Genomic DNA, 23,555 nt, shown 5'->3' on the forward strand with positions numbered 1-23,555 from the left:
GCCCACAACAGCATCTGGTTATGGCCTCTTTAGCGATGCCAGCTCCAGGCTGTCCCAAATAAGCATCAGTGTTGTCCCATGTACGGGTTTTCAGTGCTGGAAGGACTGGCCAGAGAAGAGAGGGTTCTGGATTTTATCAGCTGGAGGAGAAATACCAGCAGCCAGGCTGAGGGAGGAGATCCCAGCCCTCCTATCTGGCCAGGGACAGGCTCTAGTATTTCCTGCTTCCTTGACTTCCTGTCCTTCACAGCAAATCATTATTTGCTCTCACAGAGAGGTGTAAAATTATCCCTCCCAACCTGGCTGGATAATATTTGGGATAACCTGGAGTGATAATCCAAAAGGATTGGAGCAGCCTGGTCTAGTGGAAGGTATCTGTGCCCATAGCAGAGAAGTAGAACAAGGTGGGATTTAAGGTCCCTTCCAACCCAAACCATTCTGTGACTCTACGTTAGGGGTGCTGTGGAGTCTCTGGAGGGACAAGAGGCCTTGCAGAGGGATCTGCACAGATGCACCACTGGGCAGTGCCAGTGGCACAGAATCACTGAGTGCTGGATTCTGTGCCCAGGGTGGAGTAACACCGAGCACGAGTGCAAGCTGGGAGAGGAGCGGCCAGGGAGCCCTGCTGGAAGGATCTGGGGGGTGCATGGTTGGCAGCAGCTCAGTGGGAACCATCAGCAGGAGGGCAAATGGCATCCTGGGGGCACCCGACACAGTGTGGCCAGCGGGGCGGGAGAGAGGAGGGTCTGGCTGTGCTCAGCACCGGGGCAGCCTCACCCACAGCACTCCAGCATTAGAGGTGATGGGAAGGTGCTGGAGTGTGTCCAGAAGAGGAAAACCACGCTGGTGCTGGGGCTGGAAAGTGACCTGGGAGGAGGCTGGGGGCTCTGGGTTGGAGAGGAGGAGGCTGAGGTACAACCTTAGCCCCCTCTGCAGCTTCCTGAGGAGGGGGCATGGAAAGGGAAGTGCTGATCTCATGGGAATGCTGAACCCAAAGGAGGGCCAGGGGAGGCTCAGGCTGGGCATTAGGAAGTGTTTCTTTGCAGAGCATATAATCAAATATTGCACCAGGCTTCCTGGAGAGGTGGTTGATGCCCCAGACTGTCAGTGCTTAAGAGGCATTTGAACAGTGGTGTAAGTCTAGGGCTCCACTGAATTGATCAAGCAGTTGGACCAGATGATTGTCCTAAGTTCCTTCCAGCTGAACTGTTCTAACATGGAGGGTTTTGCTGTTTTGAGGGTTTGGTTTTATGTGCTACAGTCTGCTTTGTAATTTATGGTTTGTCGTACAAAACCACATTGTCATCCATCTGCTACAAAGAGCAGTGAGTCATTCATCCTCTGGTTTGGATGTTTGCTAGTCATATCCGTATTTACTGATTTCTGTCACTCTTAACACAGGTTCTCTTGTATCAAAATGAGGCAGGTGGTGATAAGAAAGAGCCAGGGGATTTGCCAAAGGTAAATGGTGTCACTAACCTGACAGCCTTTTACAACAGAAGGATGTCTTATGTCAACATGGGCAGAGCAGTGGGTGTCAGCAAAGCTTTTGACACTCTTTCCCACAAGCTTCTCCAGGCTAGATAGGGATTTTAGGCTTGGCCTAATGGGACGTGTCCCCTGGCCATGGCAGCGTGGTTGGAACAAGATGAACCATCCTGTGGTTCTGTGATTCTCCTGGACTGCCTGAGTGGGCTGTGGGACAGGTAATAAGCTGTCTCAGGCTGTGCTCAGAGGATGGATTTTACTCAGGTGTACTGGTTTGGGAAGCCTTACTGGATGCCATGAGAGTAGGAAAGGTGGTGTCTTATGCAGCAGCCATCTTCTCCACTACCTGCTTTTCAGTGATGTTGGCTCTTCCACAGAGCAGTGAAATAAATGTTCCATCTAGAGTTTTGTTCTTCAAAGAAAAACCATCCTAAAGAGTATTTTCCTCTGTTTTAAGGCAGAACACAATCTCTACAAGGCTGCATGCTGTCAGATTACACTAAGGATGCTGGCCTGTGCTCAGCAATGTGTTGCAATGCCTTTCTCAATACAGTTCTAAGATCACACCTCTCTCGGCTTGGCCACGTGGATGCTTTTGACAGAAATACCTCCATATGTTCCATCATAGTCCTGCTTTCCACTCCTGTCCCTTCAACCCTTTCTCTCCACTATGGCACACTCCCCATCTCTCCCTTCATCCCTTAGGACGAGTCAGAGAGGAGCTGATTGTCTTCTTCTGGGGTGAAACAAAGTGAACAATGCCATCATTTGCAAAGAGGAAGAATTTTGCCATGGAAATGGTGGTGAGGCATTGGAAGGGACTACCCAGGGAGGTGCTGGAGTCCCCATCCCTGGAGGTGTTCAAGGATGAGACTGGATGTGGCAGTCAGTGCTCTGGGCTGATTATAAGGTAGGGATTGGTCACAGGTTGAACTGAATGGTCTTGGAGGTCTGTTCCAACCCAAATGGTTCTGGAATTCTGTGGCTCTGTGAAAAGACAGCCTGTGCAACATAGTCAGCCTGTGCTGCTTGGGTTTGGGGTGATGGAAAAATATGGGAAGTCTGCGATGTTGTTGGAAAAGAAATACGCAGGATTTGCCTTCTGCTAAGATAGGCTGATGCAGCTAGTTCTTTCTGATCTGGCTGGTTATATTTTCTGCCCTTCTCCTACACCAATCTTTCTTTTTTTTCCCCTAAACTACTGACCATTACCATGTAAAATACAGACTTTTTACATGAAAGGCTCTTTTTGGAAAGCAGAACTTTCCATAATTCTCTTTTTCAGCTGTGTACGGAGAACGTGCTCAGGAGGGAGACACAGCTCCATTTAACCATCTTCCTTACACATGAAGATCCTAAAGCTCCATGTAAGTTTTACTGTTTCACTAAACAATAGAGCAATTCCCTGAGAGAATACAAGGAAGGCATTAGTGTAGGGTTGTTTTATATCTTTACTAGACGTTCTGTGTTCTCAGTGATGTTTTCACATAGTGATACACTGTTGTTTATACAAGGGAGAGACAGGGTAGGTAGATGTATGTGTATTTTTAGAAAGAATCATTGTCACAGGAATTTCTTGTCCTAAATTCTAATTTTTCTGAGAGAGACTTAAATACTAGAATGCTGTGGGTGCTCCACACTTAATACCAGTGGTCTTCTGGTACAGTAAGGACTTGTCTCTCTCTACCGGTTTTGCCTCTCTCCTAGAGGTTAATGGCTGGGATACAGTTAATTTTCTTTAACAGTGGCTGGTCTGGATCTGTGTTTGTATCAACAATGGAAGCACAGGAATATTGTAGCTATTGCTGAGTGGTACTTTCACAACATCAAGGTCTTTCCTGCTCCTCACCCTGTCCCACCAGTATGGGGCTGGGGTGTGCAAGGAGCTGGGGGGGACGCAGCTGACCCTGACTGACCATGGAGCTCTCCCACACCATAGGAGGCCGTGCTCAGCAATAAAAGCTGGGGAGGAAGGAGGAAGGGTGGTGTTCCCAGGTCACTGTTACACGTGATGAAGCCTGGCTTTCCTGGCTGAGCACCTGCCTGCGGCAGGAAGCGGGGAATGAGTTCCTTTTGGTTTGCTTGCATGTGCAGGTTTTACTTTACTTGTTAAACTGCCCCTATCACTGCCCATGAGTTTTTGCACTTCCACTTTCTGATTCTCCCCATCCCACTGCAAGGGGCCGACCTCCCCCAGGGCCTGACCCCCAACAGGAAGCAGAGGCAGGATGGAGTGATGAATCCCACCCCAGCTCACTAATCCTGTGTCACCTGGCTGCCCTTCCCTGCCCCAGTCTCTGAGCAGTCCACCTCCACATGAAGACAAGTATTTGTGCCTGGCACCATTTATTTTTTTTGGCGTAATCAAAGCTGACAATTCATGTACAACACCCCAGGAGAGAGCAATGAATCGATTGTAAAAGTGTAAAAAATGGGCTTTTGTGATCTGTGGGCTCTACCAGCTCCTGAGCGAGAAATGGCACAGCTGACGTGTGTAATGTAACAGGAGAAAGAGGTCTCTGAAATGTGCCCCCCTGCCAGCAGCACTTGGTGCTATGCCAAGAGTAACCCTAGAAATTCTCCATAAAAGAGCACATTGACTCAGGTTCTACCAAGAAACTTAAGGAAAGCAACCCTACACCTTGCTAATCTCTGCATCTTGGTAAGCGCTGGAGTTGGGGCTGGTGTGGGGAAGCTGTGATTTAAAAAGAAATGCTGTGTATTTGGGTGCCCTGGAAATGTAGCAACGTAGGTGAAGGATCCTGGAGTGCTGAGGATTTGGCTGTTGGTGGGATGCATTGGGCCAACAGCACACAAGGGTTAGAAAGGTGGCACCGTGTGTGGGGAGGGAGAGGAGACCACCAGGAGGTGCATGGAACATGGCATGGCTATAAAAGACTAAAGTAATAACTCAACCCCCCCTAATTCAGGCTGGGAGATGTGGGTGCATTTTTAGTTGCCTGAATGAGGAGAGCATTGGCCTCATTCCAGTATGGGGAGCAGGGAGATGACCCCACCTCCAGCCTGCAGGACAGATTCTGCTCTCCTGGGGCAAACTGCAACCATCAAATCCAGTTTGTGAAGTGCTGGTATACAGCAGCCTCAGTGGAATATAAAATTCCTGCATAATATGAATTGTTGTTAATAATTGTTGTTAATAATTGTTGTTAATAACACCAGAGATAAAGCATAAAAGAATGCCCCTTTAGGGGCAAGATTTCTCCCTCCCAAGGCCTGGATACAGCCAAGCTGTTAACCTCCAGCTACAATAATTGCATTTTTAGCAAAAAGTTTGAATTCTTAATGTTTTAAAAGGAATTTTCCATAGGTGAACACCATTCTCTAATTTGCTCTTACCAAATGTGTCTGGCAGGGAATTCCTGTCCTTTCCCACCGAGCAAGACACAGATAAAAGGGGCAGCAGGCAGTGACCATGGCCCCTGGCGATGTGATGTTGTGCAGGGTGACAAAGGCCCAGTGCCCTCCACTGCCTGGATCCTGAGCCCCCAGTGCCTCCCTCCCGCAGCCAGGAGAGAAGGGGATCCCCTCTAAGGAATTCCGGTTAAACCTTTCCTTCCCAGCAAAGCTGCTGTGAACAGCGTGACCCAAGGCAGCTCTTTATACCTGTGCCAATGTCCTACCATACCAGTGCTTTTCCTGGCTTATTAATTAACTCCCACCCACTCCTGGGAACACCTAGCCACTCCCTTTGTCCTCACCTATCCCAGCCATTTATAGCAGTGAACGGATGCTAGAAATAGAGACGTGGTCAATAAGAGCCAGAGGAGACAGGCATTGGAGCCGATTTCCAAAGGAGATATTTCCAAGCTTGCAGCAGCATGAAAAGCCCTGGGCGCACTCCAAGGTAAGGGCAGAGGAAGCAAAGTGCTCGGGGTGCTGAACTAAAACTTGCTTTGCAGGAAGGTCTGGTTCAAGTAATCCCTGGAAGTTGTTAATGACCTATAGAGTTAGTAACAGTTTGCTCCAGGAAAAGGATTAATTTTGCCAGTAGCATTTCTTGCTTGTGTTCCAGGTCTTTTACTTTAAAAGAGCCTTGTTATTAATTAGATGCAGATAAGATCTGCATCCTATTAATTTGATGCAGATGTCTGCTATTTTCAACTTAAGCCGAAGGAGCAAGAAGGGGGTCCCAAGCCTTAAAGCACCTTAGCTGCAACTCTAAGAGAGGTTGTTTTCCATGTTTTCTTTCCAGTGGGGACATAGCTGCCCAGGCTGGAAAGGCAAGTGGAGCCTCTGGCACCAGCCCTCCCAAGTGCTCCGTGGGTTTTTTGGCTTCTTAGAATTTTGTGTCTTGGCTCCCAAGTGCTTCTCAAAGGTCTTGCAGTCTCATTTATGTAACTTCAGTGGAATATTCGAGTTAGAGCTTTCTCTCTTGAACTTTGCTTCACTGTAGTTTAGAGGTCATTTGCAATCTAAACAATTCAATGATGCTGTGCAGGTCAGAGACTTGCAGTGTTGTGACAAAGGTTGGGGTGTGGCACTAAGGGAACACAAATGCTTCCAGAGAGATGTGCCAGGGTAGTGGGGGGTGAAGCCCCATTGCAGGTTTGCAGACGTAGAATCAGAATATTCTGAGCTGGAAGGCATCCATAGGGATCTTTGAGTGCAGCTCCTGGTCCTGCAAAGGACAACCCCAAATACCACACCAAGTGTGTGAGAGCATTTCCCAAATGCTTCTTGATATTCTCATAATTTCCATGACACGTATTTGAAGCATAGAGAGCCTGAAATGTCATCATTCTCGGCAGACTTTCAAACAGTTGTCATGTCTTACTCATTCTGGAATGAGTATTGGAAGCAAGGTCTGGCAGCAAATCCCACACTGGCCCTGTGCTGTTTGCTGGGAGAGCAGTCACACTGTGTTCAAAACACTGTGTATGCTCCAGGTGAAGATCCTACACGCTTTCTGTCAGTAAAAGCCCTGAAACATTTCAAGAACTTATTTGTTCCCAAGCACAAGATGTGCAGAAATGATGGAAGCTTGTTGTAAGAGGAGGGAAAGGTACCATCTGTTTGCCCCATGAGAAATTTGTTTATTCAGCCACCTTATTCCCACAGTGTGTGTGGGGATACCACGCTGGAGCCAGCGACACCCCTGCGAGTGCAGCTGTGGGTGGCTGAGCCCAGGGGGTGACGGGGATGGGGCTCCATGAGTGCACTGGCCTGCACCCTGTTCACCTGCCCTCCTCTCATCCCCAGGGTCTCCATATTCCCCCACTCCTCACTAGGGATCTCCTCAATCCCTGCCCTTGGCTCTTCCTCTGGACACCTTCCTCGCTCACCTTTGCTGGGCTGAGGTGCAGCAGAGTTCCCTGCTTCTTCCTTGGACTGGAAGGCAGATATCTTTCCATCCATCCATCCATCCATCCATCCATCCATCCATCATCCATCCATCATCCATCCATCCATCCATCCACCCATCCATCCATCATCCATCCATCATTCATCCATCCATCCATCATCCATCCATCCATCCATCCATCCATCCATCCATCCCCCATCCATCCATCATCCATCCATCCATCCATCCATCATCCATCCATCCTCCATCCATCCATCCATCCCCCATCCATCCATCATCCATCCATCATCCATCCATCCATCCATCCATCCCCCATCCATCCATCATCCATCCATCCATCCATCCATCCATCCATCCATCCTCCATCCATCCATCCATCCCCCATCCATCCATCCATCCATCATCCATCCATCCATCCATTCATCCATCCATCCATCCATCCACTGTTTGTCACCCCTGGGACAAGCCTGCCATTTCTGCATGGGGACTGGTACCTGCATGGACCATGTCCTGCAGAAATCAGTCAGTCTTGCTCCTCAAAACTGTCCATTCCAGGAAGTAACCATAGTTTTTGCCTAAATAATTCAAATTTCTTTCCTCCCTGTGTCACCAGGGACAAAATCTAACTGTTGTTTGGTTTGGGGCACATCCAGACAAAATGGGTCTACTGGTTGCATTCAGTTAGGCTGGAGGTGAGTTCGGTGTGCTGAATGTGTCTGAGTATTTGGAGGCAGAATGGCACCGTGTAATCCTTTATTTAAGTAAACAACTATTAAAATACTGTGGGACACCTTGAGATTATAAGGTGCAGAAGCCTACAGAGCCTGTCTTCTTGCAGCAGAAGGGATTGATAGCTCTTCTAGAGCATATTGTGATCCAGATCTGCCTTCAGGATGATTTTGGGTATATGTGATTTATTTGGTCCATAAAATATCATTCAGAGTTGCCATTTTGGAGACACTTCCTAAATTAATAAATAAACTGTTACTGCACCCATTAAACTCGACAGAAAAGGTGCAGCAGGAAGATGTCAGCTTAGGAAAGACCTCCAGGCAGGCAGAGTGATGTGCTTTGGAAAACCATCACACATATATGGCAGCTTCAGTTTAAATGAAAGACCAAGAAGATTGGTATGGGGGCTGTGTGTAGCCTGCTCTCTGCCCATGGGCTCCTTTCTTCTCGCATCTCATCTCCAAGGACAAGGGATTGTCCCACTCCTATCCCCCTAACAGGCCTGGGGCCAAAAAATTAGGAAATCCTGATGAAATCTTGCCTGCAGGTCTGTCATGAAACTCTGTGCAGAAGCTGTGCTGCAAATTCCTTTCAGAGGTTGGTACCAGCTATGGCTAAGGGTCTTCCCTGGCTTTGGGAAAGGCTCTTGGAGGAAGGCTTGAAGGCTTGCTTGCTCCCTTTGGAGAGTGGAAACCACAAGTGTGACCATACCGTGCTGCAAATTATATCCTCTCAAAACAGTGTAAAGCCTGAGCCAGATCTGCTGTATTTTGGGCATGTCTCAAGCAAACATGAGATTCACACAGAGCTAAATGAGCTTCTAGGATGAGAGAAGTCAGATCAAACTTGGTGGTGAAAAATTCCTTTTAGGTGAGCATCAAACCTTCAAAAGGTCCTCTCTGTATCCCAGCTGGAGGGCATGAAGGCATCACCCAGTGGTGATGACCATGGTACCAAAGGGTGGTTTGAGTTGGAAGGAGACATAAAAAACCATCCCATTCCACCCCCCTGCAATGTGCACCTTGCACTATATTGTGGTTGCTTTATTAGTGTTGGAAAAGGCTCCTCCCTTGTCATTATCCACCCCTTCCCCCCATCTGAAAGTAATAAATGGAGGTGTAATAAAGTGGCGTGTAATAAATCCATTACAGGTGCAATTGGGTTATTTAATTTTCTGTCTTGAAAAATTGTATTTATATTGCAAAAGAAACTCAGTTTAGTGGGTTTTTTCCATTCCCCATCCTCTGGAGTGATGTGATTACAGGAGCCACTCAGGTTTCTCACTATGGAAGTCTTTATACCCCTACAAAGGGCAGTTTTCTGGTGAATAATCTGGGAGTTTGAATAGTGAATAAGCTCTAAAGCCCCAGAAAACCAAAAGAAAAGCAAAACAAAAGGCAGCCAAGCAGAGCAGGAGGCTGTGGGAAGAGCTTAGGCTCTGCCCGAAGCACACTGTGTCTTGCCAAAGGCCAAAATTAGGAGAGTAATAATGAAAGTGCAATTTCTCACTGTCTTGCCTTTAATGCCAGAGCTGCTGACACAGTTCAGGGTCCAAAGGTGGTTGCCAAAGCTGAGATATAAAACTGTGCTCACAGTGATTAAAGTTGCCAAGAGCAAGATGCAATATGTGGTGGTTTGAGGAAGGACTATTGGATAAAAATCCACTGAAACTCTTTTATTTTTCCAGGCATGTCAGGTGTCTCATAGTTTTCAGCCTCTTCCTGGGACTTACCTCCCTCTCGGCATTCTTGCATATGAAGAATAAGAATTACAGGTAAGTGAGACAGAAGCAAGGTTGCACAGTTTCCTGTGCCTGGAGCAGCTGGGACATGACTTGTGACACCTTAGTTATTTATCATGACACTTGGGCTAATGCTGAAAGGGCGGTGGCCCAAAACTGGGTCCTAGATCCATGTTTGGGGAAGGAATCGAATTAGCCAAAGCACAGCCTCTTTGGGATAAAATCAGCCTTGTGGGAAAAGGGGATTGAGCTGAAGTATTTGGTAAGTGAGAATTTGGAGAGGGAGAAAACTGGAGGGGGAAAACACCTACACAGGAGGGTTGGGGCTGATTTGGATGCAGTCTTGTACCAGCTGCAGATGTGGTGTCAGAGGAGCACTTGGGTTTGACTTTGCCAGGTCTCAGAGATGGGGTGCAGCACCAGAGAGTCTCTTGGCCCCATCTGTCGCCTTCCTGCAGATTCTCAAAGAGCCACGAGGAGCTGCTGATCCCTCCCACGTCGTGCCACGCCAAGACAAACGTCATGTTCCTCAAAACCCACAAGACTGCCAGCAGCACTGTGCTCAACATCATGTTCAGGTTTGCAGAGAGGTACAACCTCACTGTCGCCCTCCCAGCCGACCAACTCTACCACCTGGGATACCCAAGGACTTTTGTGGCCCAGTTTGTGGAGGGTTTTGAAACCATAGGCCAAAATTACAACATCATGTGCAACCACCTGCGGTTTAACCCCTTGGAGGTAAGAAAGAACCACTATGCCTGAGGAGAAACTTGGCTGGGACAGGACTAACCTCTTCTTCCTCCCACAAATAGGTAAAAAAGGTGATGGCAGCCAATACCTTCTACTTCTCCATCCTGAGGAACCCCATTCGTCTGCTGGAGTCTTCCTACATCTACTACAAGAGCATTGTGCCTGCCTTCAAGAACACCAAGAACGTGAATGAGTTCCTGGCATCACCCACAAAGTATTACCACCCAGCAGATTACAGGGCAAACATCTATGCCAAGAATATCATGTGGTTTGACTTTGGCTACAATAACAACGCGGAGGATGACACAAAGTACATCCAGGCCGTCCTGGAGGAGATAGAGCAGAATTTCCACCTCATTTTGATAGCAGACTACTTTGATGAGTCCATGATCCTCTTGAAGAATACTTTGTGCTGGGATCTGGATGATGTGATTTACTTCAAGCTCAATGCCAGAAGCCAGGAAACTGTTCAGACATTGACTCCAGAAAGTGAGGAGCAGATAAAAGCGTGGTGCTCGCTGGACTGGAAGCTCTACCTGCACTTCAACCAGAGCTTCTGGAGGAGAATTGAGGAGACCATAGGGCTCGAGGTGCTGGAAAAGGAGGTGGATCTCCTGCGGACCAGACAGAAGGAGCTCATGGAGACTTGTCTCTCAGAGCAGGAGGCAGTGAGGAAGGATCACATCAGGAATAAAGCTCTCCTGCCTTTCCAGTCAGGGGCTGCAAATATCCTGGGTTACAACCTCAAACAAGACCTGGACAACAGGACTCTGAGAACCTGCCAGAAAATGGTCATACCAGAGCTCCAGTACATGTCCTACCTTTATTCTGTCCAACACCCACATAAGAGGAAAAAGATGGGATTGCCATTGCTGTGGACCAGTGTCCAGGAGAAGGTGCGGGCCCCAGTGTCCAACTAGGACATGTGGCAACCCACTGTGGCTTCCACTGTTCTGCATCACCCCCTGTCTGACTCAGAACTGACCCACAAGACTCTTGTACATGAGAGAGAGACAGTGGGGGCTTTGTTTGGGGTCACCAAGTTGGTGGTTGATCTCTTTTTGCAGACCTTGAGCCAAAGGCTCTGCGTTGACCAGATCCTGGGTGATCCCGCCTACCTGCTCCTGCCTGGAGAAAGCCGGGCTGGCTGCAGCTGGCCAAGACATTCCATCCTCTTAATCATTAATCATGAGCGTGATCATTTGCCTTCATTTGATTTTTTTTGATATCCATCGTTACATCAGTCTGGTCACAGCTCACTGGAGCAAGTCCAATGAGCTGAGACCAGATTGACTGATTTTGGAGGGTTTAGGGGAGGGGGAGGGAAGTGAGGGGAGTGTAACAAGGGGATGCAGTGCTCCAGGAAGAGATGGTGGGTGTCCCATCCAGCAGCATCCACACTCAGTGAGGACTAACCACCACAGGCTGCTGGAGCTGCCTTTGTTGTGGCATCCTGCCCAAAGCCAGGCAGGCTGGCTGCCTTGCCCAGTGGCATGTAAGCTGTGCCTCACATGTCACCAGGTGAATGGGCCTCTGTCCTGTGCAGAAGAGGTCGGTGCTCCCCTGGGAAGAGGTTTTGTGGTTTTGCTCCTCACTCTCAGTCAAGGGTCCCTGGGCATGGATGTTCCTTTGAGTCCCCAAAGCCTTTAATCAGAAGACACTTTTTTGGGGCTGTGTTGGCCAAACTAATCCAGCACAGATTAGGAGGTGTGATAGGTTGGCATTGAAGGAAAAAATGTAGAAAACACCCATGGAAGTTAAGGCTGCTGGAGGCTGATGGAGTTTTTTTCTCCTGGCCAATAGCTGGCCATTTCTGAGAATTGATAGTAGTTTCGACCATTGAAAAGTGAGGTCAACCTGTGAACACCACCCTTTAAAACCTAAGCCTGGGAATTTCTATTCTCTTAGTTTCTGGCTTTGAAAGATAACAGAAGTCCAGCTGGCTCCCGTTTCCCACCCTGCACCTGCCATGTGGCCCATGGGGCTGGGCTGGGCCTGCCACAGCTCCCAGGTCAGGGATGAAGCCTGTGGGGGATGGAGCCTGCAGGGATTTCCCTCCTCCTGGGCCGGGCTCTGCCATGGACCCCAGCCCTGGGCTGGAGCGAGCCACAGCTGCTCGCCCTCATGACTCACACAGACAGCCACAGGCTGAAAAACAGCATCTGCTGCTTTTCCAGCACTGCCGAGCTGAAATCCAATCTCATAAATACCTAGCCGTGGCTAGAGCCAGATTTTAATTCTTCTACCACCCAGATGAGACCTGCAGATTTAATCCTTTTTCCAGAGAGAGAGAAGAGGGAAGAGAAAGTGATCAACATGTAAAGGGACAACATAAACTATCAAAGTCAGTGGAGGAAAGAATCAAGCCTCAGATGGTGAGAGAATTAAGGAGATGCACTAATAAGCTGAAATATTCTTTAGGTAAGGCTATGGAGATGGACAATAATGTTCTGAAAAAAACTCCTTTAATTCATGGAAGAGTATTTGGGGGGGGATGAAATATTTCAAAGTGTAGATCTGAGCAAAGGTATCCATTGATGAAGCTGAGCAGATGGTGAAGTAATTGTGATCTCGTGAGATGCTGGAACAGAGAGAGAAGTGAGAGTTGATAGAGATACTTGGCCCCCAAGAGAAAAGGAGAAAACCTCTGTTCCCAGAGATGATCACAGAGACAGAGGAAGAGAACCTTTGCCTTTGAATAACTCATCCTTAAAATGACACCCCTTGAGTTCATGGGCCATGAACACACCTCAGAGTGGTGTGAAATAAGAGGAGGAGCCTGATGGCAGAGTTTTCCAGGTGGCTGGCATTAGGGGAATGAAAATCTATGAGAGAACTGTTTTCTTGTGGAGAACTCTCCATGAAATGACAAAAGGAAACTTCTTTTCTCTACAAAGACTGATGAAAAGACTATTACATGGTTGGTACTGTTTTAACCACCAAGTTTTGTCTCTGTGTTGTCAGTTAGACAAGGGAATGGTTGGATGGTAGGGAAAAAAAGGGTTTCTGGAAGTTTTATTCTGGTTTCTTATCCTTGAAGTTTTGTTAATAAACTTTCTTTATTCCTTTTTAGTTTTAAGCCTTTTTTTGCCCTTCTCCTAATCCATATCTCATAGCAAGAAATGAGTAAGTTTTCTAGTGATTTTTTTTAGCTAGTGCTTTAAAACTACTTCAGGAGGGGATGGAGTGAGGCACAGCTTTGGGCACACCAGTGCATCCAGGTGCCTGCCCCCACTCTGACTAGCTTGAGCAGGAGGAGATGCTGGCTCAGCTTTAAAACACTGGGATTTTGTCAGTGTAAGTTGGACTGACAGATATGTTGGGAACGGGTGACAAGCAGTGACACCAAACCCACTGGGCTTGGTGCTGCCATCCTCACAAACCTTCCTGGCACTGCCACAGCAGCAGGGCCTGGGATGGCAGGAGGGGGAGGATGGATCTGGGGTCACTTGGCTGGCAGTGTTGCCTTGGGGCTGAAGCTGTGGGGCAGGAGTGATGCTGTCAGGGGCAGAGGGGTGTGAAGCAGAGCCAGGATTTTCCTCAGCTGTGTTTAGCACCTAAGGCAGGGGTTAACCAGCCCAGGTGTCCAGCAGGAGCTGGACCAGATTAACAGCACTTCATGGTCCAGTGTTACAGGAACCCTCACTAAAATTAACCCAAGGTTTGGGAGGCTTTTGTAGCAGCCAGGTGGAACTGGTGAAGCCACACGTGGTCACCCAGGGGCCATTGCTGGGCAGTTCTGCAGCCTCTGCCTCGGTTTTCCCCTTGGAACTTCTGATCTGTGATTTGCCACGTGAATTTTGTCTTTTAGCTAAACTGATCACTGAAATGGGATATTGGAATATAGGTATAAAAATACTTTCTTAGTAGCTGATCTGTGTGCAGGTGAGGGTCTTGGGAAGTCTGGGCATCCTGGGAGGACTGAGGTTCCTGGGAAGTTTGCAGATTCTCTGGTGCTAAGGGTCCAGATAGGGCTGGGGATCCTGGAAATGCTGGGGGTCCTGCAAGAGTTGGGGTCCTGAGAAGGCTGAGGATCCTGGAAAAGCTGGTAGGGCTGGGGGTCCACGGAAGATTGGGGGTCCTGGGAGGGCTGGGACCCTCTGGACCACAGCTCCCAGGCTGGGGAGCGCATGGCAGGGTGGACTGTGCTGATCACGGGCTGGATGCCCTGGACGGGGAAGCCCAGCCCCTCCCAGCCCGCAGGAGGAGCTGCAATTCCTGCCCCACGGATCCTGCCGGGGGTCCGAGCAGGGTGTCTGGGCTCTGCCCGGGCCCATAAGGGCTCCTTTGTGCCGCTGCTGACTCAGCGGTTTAGCCCGGGCACCGGCGGGGGAGCCCCGTGACCCTCCGGAGGGGGGACCCTGCCGGGGGAGGCGGTGGCGGCGAGGCAGGGAGGCTCTGAGGAAAGCCAGCGACAGCGACAGCGACAGCGACAGCCGGCCTCATTCCGCGGTGCCGAGGGACAGAGGGGACGGACGCTCCGGCTGAGCAGCACCCGGTGAGTGCCTTCGCTTTCTCCGGGGGGTGTTCAGGCAGCAAAAGCTCCTGATGAAACCACGGGTGAGAGGGGCTCGTGTCTGCTCCAGCTCCTGGAGCGGATGCCCGTCTCCTTCTGTGGGGATAACCTCCAGGGAAATGTAGGGACATGTAAGTGGGGACAGCTGGCCTGTCCCTGGAGGAAAGACATTTGGGAATAGCTCTCACCCACTGCCACAGGGATGGTTCAGCTGGGGACCCCCGTGTCTGTGCTGTGCATCTCAGGTTCCCTCCACAGAGGAGAGGGAGCAAGGGGCCGCCTGGGTCCGTTGTGCTGGAGGTTCTGGAGGCACAGGAACACTCCCTGACCCTGTCACGATGATGTCCCTCACCCTGTCAGCCTGGGCTGCTGCCATCTCGTCTGTGAGCTCTACCCTCCCAATGCTCCCCAGAAGAGAGCATGGAGCTACAGGTCTCACCCTGCCCTTTGCTTACTGGCCTTGATTTCCCAGACAAGCATCCTAAAGATAAAATTAATTTTATTTAATTTTATTTGGGGTCCCCAGGTCAGCCTCCTCAATGGTACCCTGTGCCCTGACCCACCTCTGAGCTGTGGTGACCCAGCCCCTCTCCACCCCAGTCCTGCCCCTCAGCCCCTGCTCCTGGGGGGTCACCCAGACCCAAGCCCACCAAGTTAAACCCCAAACCCTTCCAAGGACAACCCCGTGCCCCTGGCCATGCCCAGCAGCCAGTGCCCCCACCTTCATCAGCCCACCACATCCTTCTGCTGCAGCTGCCATGGGCTCCCGGCACTTCCCGGCCCGGACCGTGCTCTTCGAGAAGGAATCCAGCGGTGTCACGTACCGTGTGCCCGCCCTGCTCTACCTGCCCTGCGTGGCCAAGCTGCTGGCGTTTGCCGAGGAGCGGCTCAGTGCCGACGATGCCCACGCCAACCTGCTGGTGCTGCGCCGTGGCACCATCTACGGCAGCTACGTGGAGGTGGGACACACCCAGCTAGGTTGGGGACACACTGGGGGCTGTCCTCGTGGCTTAGGTGTGGCACAGCCTGGCTCCTGGAGGCATGGGTGAAGTGCATCACAGGGCCATGGGTTGGTTTTTGTTGGAAGGGACCTCAAAGGCCATCTCGTTCCATGCCTTGCCATGGGCAGGGATGCCTTCTGCTATCCCAGGGTTGCTCTAAGCCCTGTCCAACCCCGCTGGGAACACGTCAGGGATGGGGCAGTCACAGTTCTGGGCAAAAAAGTGGGATGGTCCTTACTCCTCTCTGTCCTCTCCTCCTCCTCCCCGGGCAGTGGGAAGACATGCGCGTGCTGGAGACGGCAACGCTGCAGCACCATCGGTCAATGAACCCCTGCCCGCTCTACGATGAGTTCACGGGCACCCTCTTCCTCTTCTTCATCACGGTGCTGGGCAGGACGCCCGAAGCCTACCAGATTGTCACTGGCCAAAACGTCACCCGCCTCTGCTGCGTCACCAGCGCCGACCAGGGCCTGAGCTGGAGCACAGCCACAGACCTGACGCAGCAGGTCATCGGTGCGACCATCAAAGGTACCCAGCCGCAAGGGCTGAGGACAGGGGAGAGCAGCCAGACAGGGGATAGCCCTGCGTTTTGGCCTCCTGGAGGAGGTGGCTGGGGGAAACTTTGACATGAGAATCCCACAAGCTTCCAAGAAGGTGGAAGAGCAGAGGGGAGGAGGGATGGAGGGAGTATCCATATCAGTTACTGGGGGTGAGGAGAAGATGGAGAGGCCCCATAGCCATGGGTAGGAGCATGTGTGAGAACAACCTGGCAGCAGTGGGCTCTGCTGCCCTCCCACCCCACCACTTGGACTGAGAGGAAGCCGAGGGGGCCCTTCCACACTGGGCATGGCAGGGCACCATGGTGGTCACTCTTTACTCCATCCCACCTTCCCCCCATCCCATCTCTGCTCCCCAGACTGGGCAACGTTCGCGCTGGGCCCTGGCCATGGGATCCAGCTGCGTTCTGGCCGGCTGCTGGTGCCCGCCTACAGTTACCACATCGACTGCAAGGAGTGCTTTGGGCAGCTCTGCAAGACCACCCCGCACTCCTTCGCCTTCTACAGTGATGACCATGGCCGCGGTTGGCGCTTTGGGGAGTTCATCCCCAACCTGCAGACGGGCGAGTGCCAGCTGGTCTCAGTGGATGAGGAGGATGGATCCAATGTCCTCTACTGCAACGCCCGCAGCCCCTTGGGCTTCAGGGTCCAGGCGCTCAGCACGGATGATGGGGCCGTGTTCCACGGGGGGCAGCTGGTGCAGCGGCTGGTGGAGCCCCCCCACGGCTGTCACGGCAGTGTCATTGGCTTTCCCGCACCATTCGTGTACGTCCCCAGCGCCTCCCGGGACACCGTGAGGCCCCTCCGGGGCTTGGCTCACCGGCTGCTCCCTGGGGCGCTCCGGGGGTTTGGGCACCTGCCCACCCGACAGGCAGGAGGTGCTGAGCCGCCCACTGGCAACCACCGTGAGCCAGATGAGCACTGTCCTACCCCAGGGCACCATGGTGATGCCCACAGCGTCACCTCCGTCCAGGGGGACTGTGCAGCAACCCCCAGCCCCACTCCCTTCTTCCAAGCACCAACGTGGATCCTCTACTCGCACCCCACCAGCTCCATGTCGCGGGTCAACATGGGGGTTCACCTCAGCACCTTCCCCAGGGACGCAGAGAGCTGGACAGAGCCCTGGGTTATCTATGAGGGCCCAAGTGCTTACTCAGACCTGGCTTACATGGAGCTGCCCTACAGGGACGCCCCGGTGGCCGGCGGCACGGCCATCACCTTCGCCTGCCTCTACGAGAACGGGATGAGGTCTCCCTATGAGCAGATCTCCTTCAGCATGTTCACGCTGCACGACGTGCTCCAGAACATCCCCCTGACAGCTGCTGCTCCCCGGCGGGGCCGCGCCGCCACGCGCCACGCGGGCAGGAGGAGGCGAAGGAGCTGCTTCATCTCCTAGAGCCCGCCCAGGTCAGCTCCTCTCACCCCCTCAGAGCTGGATCCTGGAGCATCAACCCACAGGCTGGGTCCTGCCACCATCCAGCACGGCCACATCGCACAGAGGTGTGTTACTGTCCCCACACTGGGGTTTATCTCATTTTTATTGCTATTTTTTAATTCTGTTTTGGTTGTGTGGGAAGGCTTTTTCCCCCAGCCCAGCCCCAGGCTCCTCTCCAAACAAGAGCCACCTCTGAAAAGAGATATTGGGAAGAAACAGCAGCCAGGGGTACCCTGTGCCATCCCTGTGTGCCAGTGCTGGCTCAGGGGATGTGGTGCTCCAGCTCTGCCATACCTGGTGCCACCACCCTGCTCCGAGGGCTTCCCTCCCCTTGTTATCAATAGCTATGCTATATAAATAAGGTCTATAATGTTAAATTCTTTCTTTTTTATGAAAAGACGTTTTCTCAATGGTCTCTCTGAAGTCACTGTGAGGGTTTGGGCTGGGGTAGAGTTCTGTTCCTTCATCGTAGCTGGGATGGGGCTGGGTTTTATATTTGGGCTGATGATAAAGAAATGTTTGTGTTGCATTTCTTGTTTGTCTGGGCTTTTAGTTCTCTCTCTTCGTTATTTTCCTTTTCATTACAATTTATATCTTTATTTCAATTATTAAAGTGTTTTTATGTCGCCCCAGGAGATGTCTCACTTCTCCCCCTCCGATTCTCTCCACCTCCCATGGGATGGGGGTGAGTGGCTGGGTGGTGCTCAGGTGCCAGCTGGGGTTCAACCATCCCAATGGCCCAGTTAATGTTTTGTCTGGTCTGGGATTTGGTTTTTTAATGTGCCATGGCCATCTCTGCTCTCCTCTGACCCTTGTCAGTCTGGGGGCAAAGCCCCTCCCAGCACAGGCAGGCTCAGGCCCACACTGGGTCCTGAAAGGGTTATGGGGAAGGGGCTGAGCACAGGTCCTGCTCCTGGGAATGAGCATCAGCTGCTCCTGACACTTGTGTAGGGGTGAACTCTGAGGGAGCTGCACCTCAATTCCAGCTCTGCCTCCCCCAGCACAGCTCCATCTGAGTGCCCCACCTTGAGTCTCCTTCACCTCTCCTGCCCTGTGCAGGTGACAAACACCAGCTCAACTGCTCTGAACATGAACTGATTAACAGAAGTGTCCAGCTCTGCAGTGTGTGACACCACCATGCCTCATTTTCCACTGGGGTGGGTGGAGGCTGACAAGTGACAGACAACATGGAGAACAGAAATTTTCAGCTCTCTTGAAGTTGCAAAATAGAACTTAAATATTAACTAGCAAGTGAGATAAAAGGGTGTAAAAGTAGGCACACAGGATGCTAAACACATCTGGAATTAGCGGAGAAACAGGTAATGAGAAACATAATGACTTTTGTGGCAAAGTTATGTAACAAGAAACAGCAGCTCATGGCCTGAGAGAAGTTCAAGGCAAGGTCACAATATTGGGGCACTCAGTGAGTACAGCCCTCTGGGACCAAAAAAGGACTTCCAGGAAAGGATGGAGGCATGTAAATTTGTTCTAGGAAAAGTGATGTTTATGTATTCTCCAGAAAATCCCTTGTAATGAATCTGTCTGATCACGATGGAACACACACACCCTGTTGGGGTTTCACAACACACGTTCGATCAGAGGAGAGATCCTGTGTGTGTCCAGCTCTGTGATAAAGAATGCCTGCTTTCTAATGCCTCAAATTGTGTTAGAAAACAGGTTTTCTGCCTCATTTCAGTATCATGAGGAGTGGCTGAGGCAGCTGCTGGGCTCACACTGGGGTGCTGGGAGCCGGGTCCTCACCTCCATCCCTTATGGGGCCAGTTTCCAGCCCCAAATGTCCGCCAGCCCCAAGGGAAGGGGCACAACCCAGGCCAGGGGCTCTGCACAGGAGCAGCCCATGGAACATCAGCCCCACGAGCTGCTTCAACACTTGGGGTGTCCATCCCCTACGGGAGCTCTCGCACCGGGCTGGCATCACAACTCCTGCCGTGCCCCCTCTGCAGCGTGTGCCAGCAGCCGGTGACAGCCAGGGTGACACCTCCTCCAAGCCTCCTGGCACTGCCCCCTCTGGGCCCTACTTCCCCTCACAGAAGCCACAGAGGCAGCCGAGGCAGCCGTTGAGGATCTGGAGCAAGGCCAGCACCATCTCAGCCACGCTGATGAGCAGCAGGAGGGAGAACAGGACAACATGCCAGGTCACGATGCCCTCCGGCTCCAGGCAGATGCTCCAGGTGCTCCGGTTGTGCAGGTAGTTCTCAGCCCTGTGTGACAGGAAGGGGAGAAGGTGCAGAATGCTGCCTGCAGCGAATCCAGAATCCAGAATCCCATTTCTTTCTACCCCCAGTGTCCCCCAGACATCCCATCCTTCACTGGAGGATGAGCAGGGTTACGGAGGGGCGACGAAGATGGAAAGCGCCACGTAGAAATCCATGGAAGGTGAGAATTCCTTGAGTTACCAGGGTCTTGCATCAACCACCACCAGCAAGCACCCACCCACCTTAATTAATCCACTTAATTAGCACTAAATTGATGAGGCAGCAGCGGTGCTTCAGTCCTCACCTGGCGTCAGGCCCCAGGTCAATGGCATCGAGGAAGGGGTAACCCCAGAAGGCGCCGTGCCTGAGGCCGAGCTCGGTGCTGTTGTAGAAGCAGAGGGGGCCATTGGCCAGTCCCACCCCGGAGAGCACGAAGCAGGCGGCAGCGCCCAGGAGAGCCAGCTTGGAGAGCACCACGGAGATGAACGCCTGCAAGGAGCACCCGTGGGGGACACGGAAAGTCAGAGGGGACCCAAAGCGCGGCTGCAGGTTGTCAGCAGAGCTTGGGAGGGGGGAAAACTCCCCTTGCCGGCTGTGGCTGAGGATAGAGCCATCACTGGGATGGGCAGAAGTGGGCGGGGAGGAGGGAGAGGCAGTGACCTGCAGATCCCATCCCAGCAGTCACTGGAGCCCTGTCCCCAGGGTGGTGGCACCCTGCCATGGCCCAGAGAGCAGTGCTCAGACCTGCTGTGGGAGAGGGGCTCCACCACATCCCACGGTGGCACCATGAGAAAGGGGTCTGCGACCCAGCACAGGAGAGGGGGGACCTGTCACCATCCCCCAGGGGAGAGGAGGATCCCTGCCATGTCCCACCGTGGGTCCCTGCCCTGGCTTACGTTGTGTCGTGTCCCGCAGCCGGGGCACTGCCACCCCAGCGCCGTGATGTGTGTCGCTGCCAGCATCACCTGCAGGGACAGAAACCCAGCTGGGGGGACAAAGGGCAGCCAATTGTCCTGCCCCATCCCTCTGTCCCTGCTCCAGCCCCGGGGGAAGGACACACACCCCGCAGCACTCACAGCGATGCCGCCTCCCCAGACACCCGGCAGAGCCTTGGCGTGGCTGCCGATGTGCCCCTCCAGCAGGTACTTGGATGCTCCACCAGGGAAGAGCAGGAGGATTCCGGCTGCCATGGAGAGCGTGGCCAGCACCAGCAGGCAGGGACCCACGATCCGGCTGCACTTCCCCACACACATGGCTGTCCTGCATGGAACAGGGAGGAAGAGGAGGAGAGGAAAGGGCTGCGTTCGGCCCCGCAGCGCCCCGAGGGTTCCCCTGAGCCCATCTCTCAGCTGTGGGTGGATGGGAGTTGCTGGGTTGTGTTTGTGGGTGTCAGCTCACCCTGGTGGCACTGCCCCTGCTTGAGGGCAATTTCCAATGGAAATTCTAATACTTCTTTGCCAAGTGGGCAATGGTGCTCCCACACCGAACCCCAAGACCTGTGTGACCACAGGGTTGACTATTCCAAAATGTGTCCCAGCTCATGGCAGGGGAAGATGGTCCTTAAGGTCCCTTCCAAGAAAAGCCAGTCTGAGGTCCTATGAAAATGTTTCTGCAGGGAGCCAACCACCCACCACAGCTCAGTTTGGCTTTCAGTGTTTATCAGCAAAAAATCAGCAGGAGGGAGCTGGGAAAGAGGCAAAATCCTTGTACAAGGTCTTGTGGAAGCACATCAGTCTCCAATCAAATCCGACAGTTATTCCATCCCTGATGCACTAGTCCTACCACAGGTCTGAGTATGCTGAAACCAATTAAATTTAATTAAGAACTCATTATTATCTATCCTCCAGTTCCACTGGCATCTTATTAAGTTATGAGTTTGTCTAGAAAGTACCTGCCCATCTCCAGGTGATACCTTGTCCAAAATTGCCTCTCTCCTGCACCTACAAGCCCCTCATCTTGCACAGGATGTGCATTGGTCACTCTGGCACTGCTGAAAATAGCACAGTTTGCTGTTGTCCTGGCTCCCAGCTGTTTTCCACCCTGAGTCCTTTTGGCTTCAAGTTGGATTTATGCCTTTTCCCCTTTCCTGCTCGACTGCAGCCCATTTTGCACAGGTTCCCTGGGTCAGGCCGTTCCTTGCTCTGGCCGGTTTTTTCATGCTCGCTCTGGCTTTGCAAAGCAGAAGTGGCTGCAGCACGGTGTGGTCGTTCCTCCAGGAAGAGAAAGAGCATTCCCAGCCCTGGCACGGCCCGAGGGGCTGGGGGACACCGCTCCAGCGGGGTCTGCTTGGGACCAGCCCCGCCAGTCCCAGCAGGGCACCGGGGAGGGCTGAGCATGGAGGAACAGGGCTGTGAGACCTGTGTGCAGGGACACCAGCCCAGGCACCCGAGGGGGACCATCAGCTGCACCCATCCTAGAATTCCACCTCTCTTGATTTCCATCCTCCCTGCCTTGGTGGTAGGGAGCTCGGGGCCTCCTGCCCCCAGTGAGGTCCTGCCTGCAGTCCAGGGATTGCATGTGGTTGTTTCCTCCTGCAGCCATGAGTGCCCTCTGCTGAGCCCAACCTCCCCACGGCCTTCTGGAACAGCTCCTGCTCCTCTGAGCTCACAGCCTGGGCTCTCACTGGCCAGAGCCTTCCTGCATGCCTGCCCTCAACCTCTCCAAGCACTCTCCTTCCACCGCTGCCCTCTCCCTGGGGATGGCAGGAGGTCTCTTTCCCTCAGGAAGCTCCCATGGAGAGCTGTCCCCTCCAAACATCCCCTGAGCAAGCAGCAGCTCCTCGGCCAATACAGACAAACCCCTGTGCAGGGGAGGCAGAGCCAAAGTGCAGGTGGTCCTGTGTCCAGCAGGACCCTTGTGAAAGCAGGTCTCCCTTGTGCCAGCACAGATCCATGACCAAAAGCACAGAGATTCCAGCAAAGCCCAGGGAACTCCCCCCCACTTCCCAGCTTACCTGCAGTGATCTCACACCGAGCAGCAGCGGCCACCCCTGGGATGAGCCCTGGCCCAGAGGCATCACCCATGGGTGACTATTTATTGACACCTCGGCATGTGCTCCCCTCCCCTCCTTCCCCCGGGGCCGCCCACCAGATCATCACCCTCCATCTCCCCATCCCAAGGAAGGATGACTGGCTGGATGAGCCAGCCCCTGCCAACGCTGTGGCTGTGCTTCTGCCTTGCTCTTCCCCATTTCAGAGTTTACTCTGGCAGAGTTCACCAAAACAGGCACAAACTCAGATTTTAAGGCTTCTACCACAGCTGCATTAAATGTTCCAGCTCCATTAAATTCTACCACATTCTACCACAGCTCCATTAAATGAGCCTGCTGCTCCTGGAACAAGCTGGGGTGAAGATGTTGGGGTAACACTTTCCTCTCTAATACTTTCAATAAAAGCTTCAGAATAAACATTCCCATGTGTCACCTGGCTCCTACCTCCCACCCTTTGCTTTCTCACAGGTGTCCTGGCTTTTCCTCAGGTGCTGAGTGTATCCCCACCACGTGTCTATCTCATGCTTGGTAATAAGATTGAGAGAGGAAGGTTATTTCCAGATATTTTAATTATTATAAATCATCAGATATCAGCATTTCCTATCTGCCATGGCTGGCAGTTAATGTGTAACAGGGAAACTTCAGTTCCCACAGAGAAGGTCAGGAACAGGATCAGGAGCATATGAATGGCCTCTGTGTCTGAGAACTGGAGTCAGGGAAGCTGTAGCACCAAAAATGGTAAAAATGGGGCAGGTTTGTTGGCAGAGGAGTTGCAAGTGGCACAAGCAAAGAGGAGAATGGTTCATG

At 52.2% G+C, this 23,555-nt stretch overlaps 3 protein-coding genes and 1 long non-coding RNA gene across 6 annotated transcripts; 3 read left to right on the plus strand and 1 right to left on the minus strand.

Annotated features, from left to right (window-relative positions):
* Positions 1-115: 115 nt before the first annotated feature.
* On the plus strand, positions 116-13,106 carry GAL3ST2 (galactose-3-O-sulfotransferase 2). 3 transcript variants are annotated; one of them, XM_086843185.1, is made up of 6 exons: positions 456-1,461; positions 2,194-2,398; positions 2,774-2,855; positions 9,231-9,317; positions 9,743-10,022; positions 10,097-13,106. In XM_086843185.1, coding segments are annotated over exons 3-6 (1,227 nt in total). In that variant the 5' UTR covers positions 456-1,461; positions 2,194-2,398; positions 2,774-2,853; the 3' UTR covers positions 10,955-13,106. The 3 variants fall into 3 exon arrangements, with proteins under 3 accessions (XP_086699312.1, XP_086699311.1, XP_023789238.1); XM_086843186.1 differs by having other exon boundaries at positions 116-2,398; positions 9,682-10,022; XM_023933470.2 differs by lacking the exons at positions 456-1,461; positions 2,194-2,398; positions 2,774-2,855 and adding an exon at positions 5,217-5,353.
* Positions 13,107-14,254: 1,148 nt separating this feature from the next.
* Positions 14,255-19,404, plus strand: NEU4 (neuraminidase 4). Its single transcript, XM_023933465.2, has 4 exons — positions 14,255-14,532; positions 15,304-15,509; positions 15,824-16,079; positions 16,468-19,404. Exons 2-4 carry the CDS (start codon positions 15,309-15,311, stop codon positions 17,502-17,504), a joined length of 1,494 nt encoding a protein of 497 aa, XP_023789233.2. The 5' UTR covers positions 14,255-14,532; positions 15,304-15,308; the 3' UTR covers positions 17,505-19,404.
* Positions 18,745-22,767, minus strand: TM4SF19 (transmembrane 4 L six family member 19). The gene is made up of 5 exons (XM_086843193.1): positions 22,713-22,767; positions 20,836-21,019; positions 20,656-20,724; positions 20,064-20,248; positions 18,745-19,765 (listed from the first exon to the last, which is right to left on the minus strand). Exons 2-5 carry the CDS (start codon positions 21,010-21,012, stop codon positions 19,579-19,581), a joined length of 618 nt encoding a protein of 205 aa, XP_086699319.1. The 5' UTR covers positions 21,013-21,019; positions 22,713-22,767; the 3' UTR covers positions 18,745-19,578.
* Positions 19,859-21,598, plus strand: LOC147651200 (uncharacterized). The gene is made up of 2 exons (XR_015274215.1): positions 19,859-19,940; positions 20,151-21,598. It is a non-coding gene; the product is annotated as an uncharacterized LOC147651200 (long non-coding RNA).
* Positions 22,768-23,555: the final 788 nt, after the last annotated feature.

The sequence above is a fragment of the Cyanistes caeruleus genome, chromosome 10 (assembly GCF_971803275.1).
Source record: "Cyanistes caeruleus chromosome 10, bCyaCae1.hap1.1, whole genome shotgun sequence".
Taxonomy (NCBI): Eukaryota; Metazoa; Chordata; class Aves; order Passeriformes; family Paridae; genus Cyanistes; species Cyanistes caeruleus.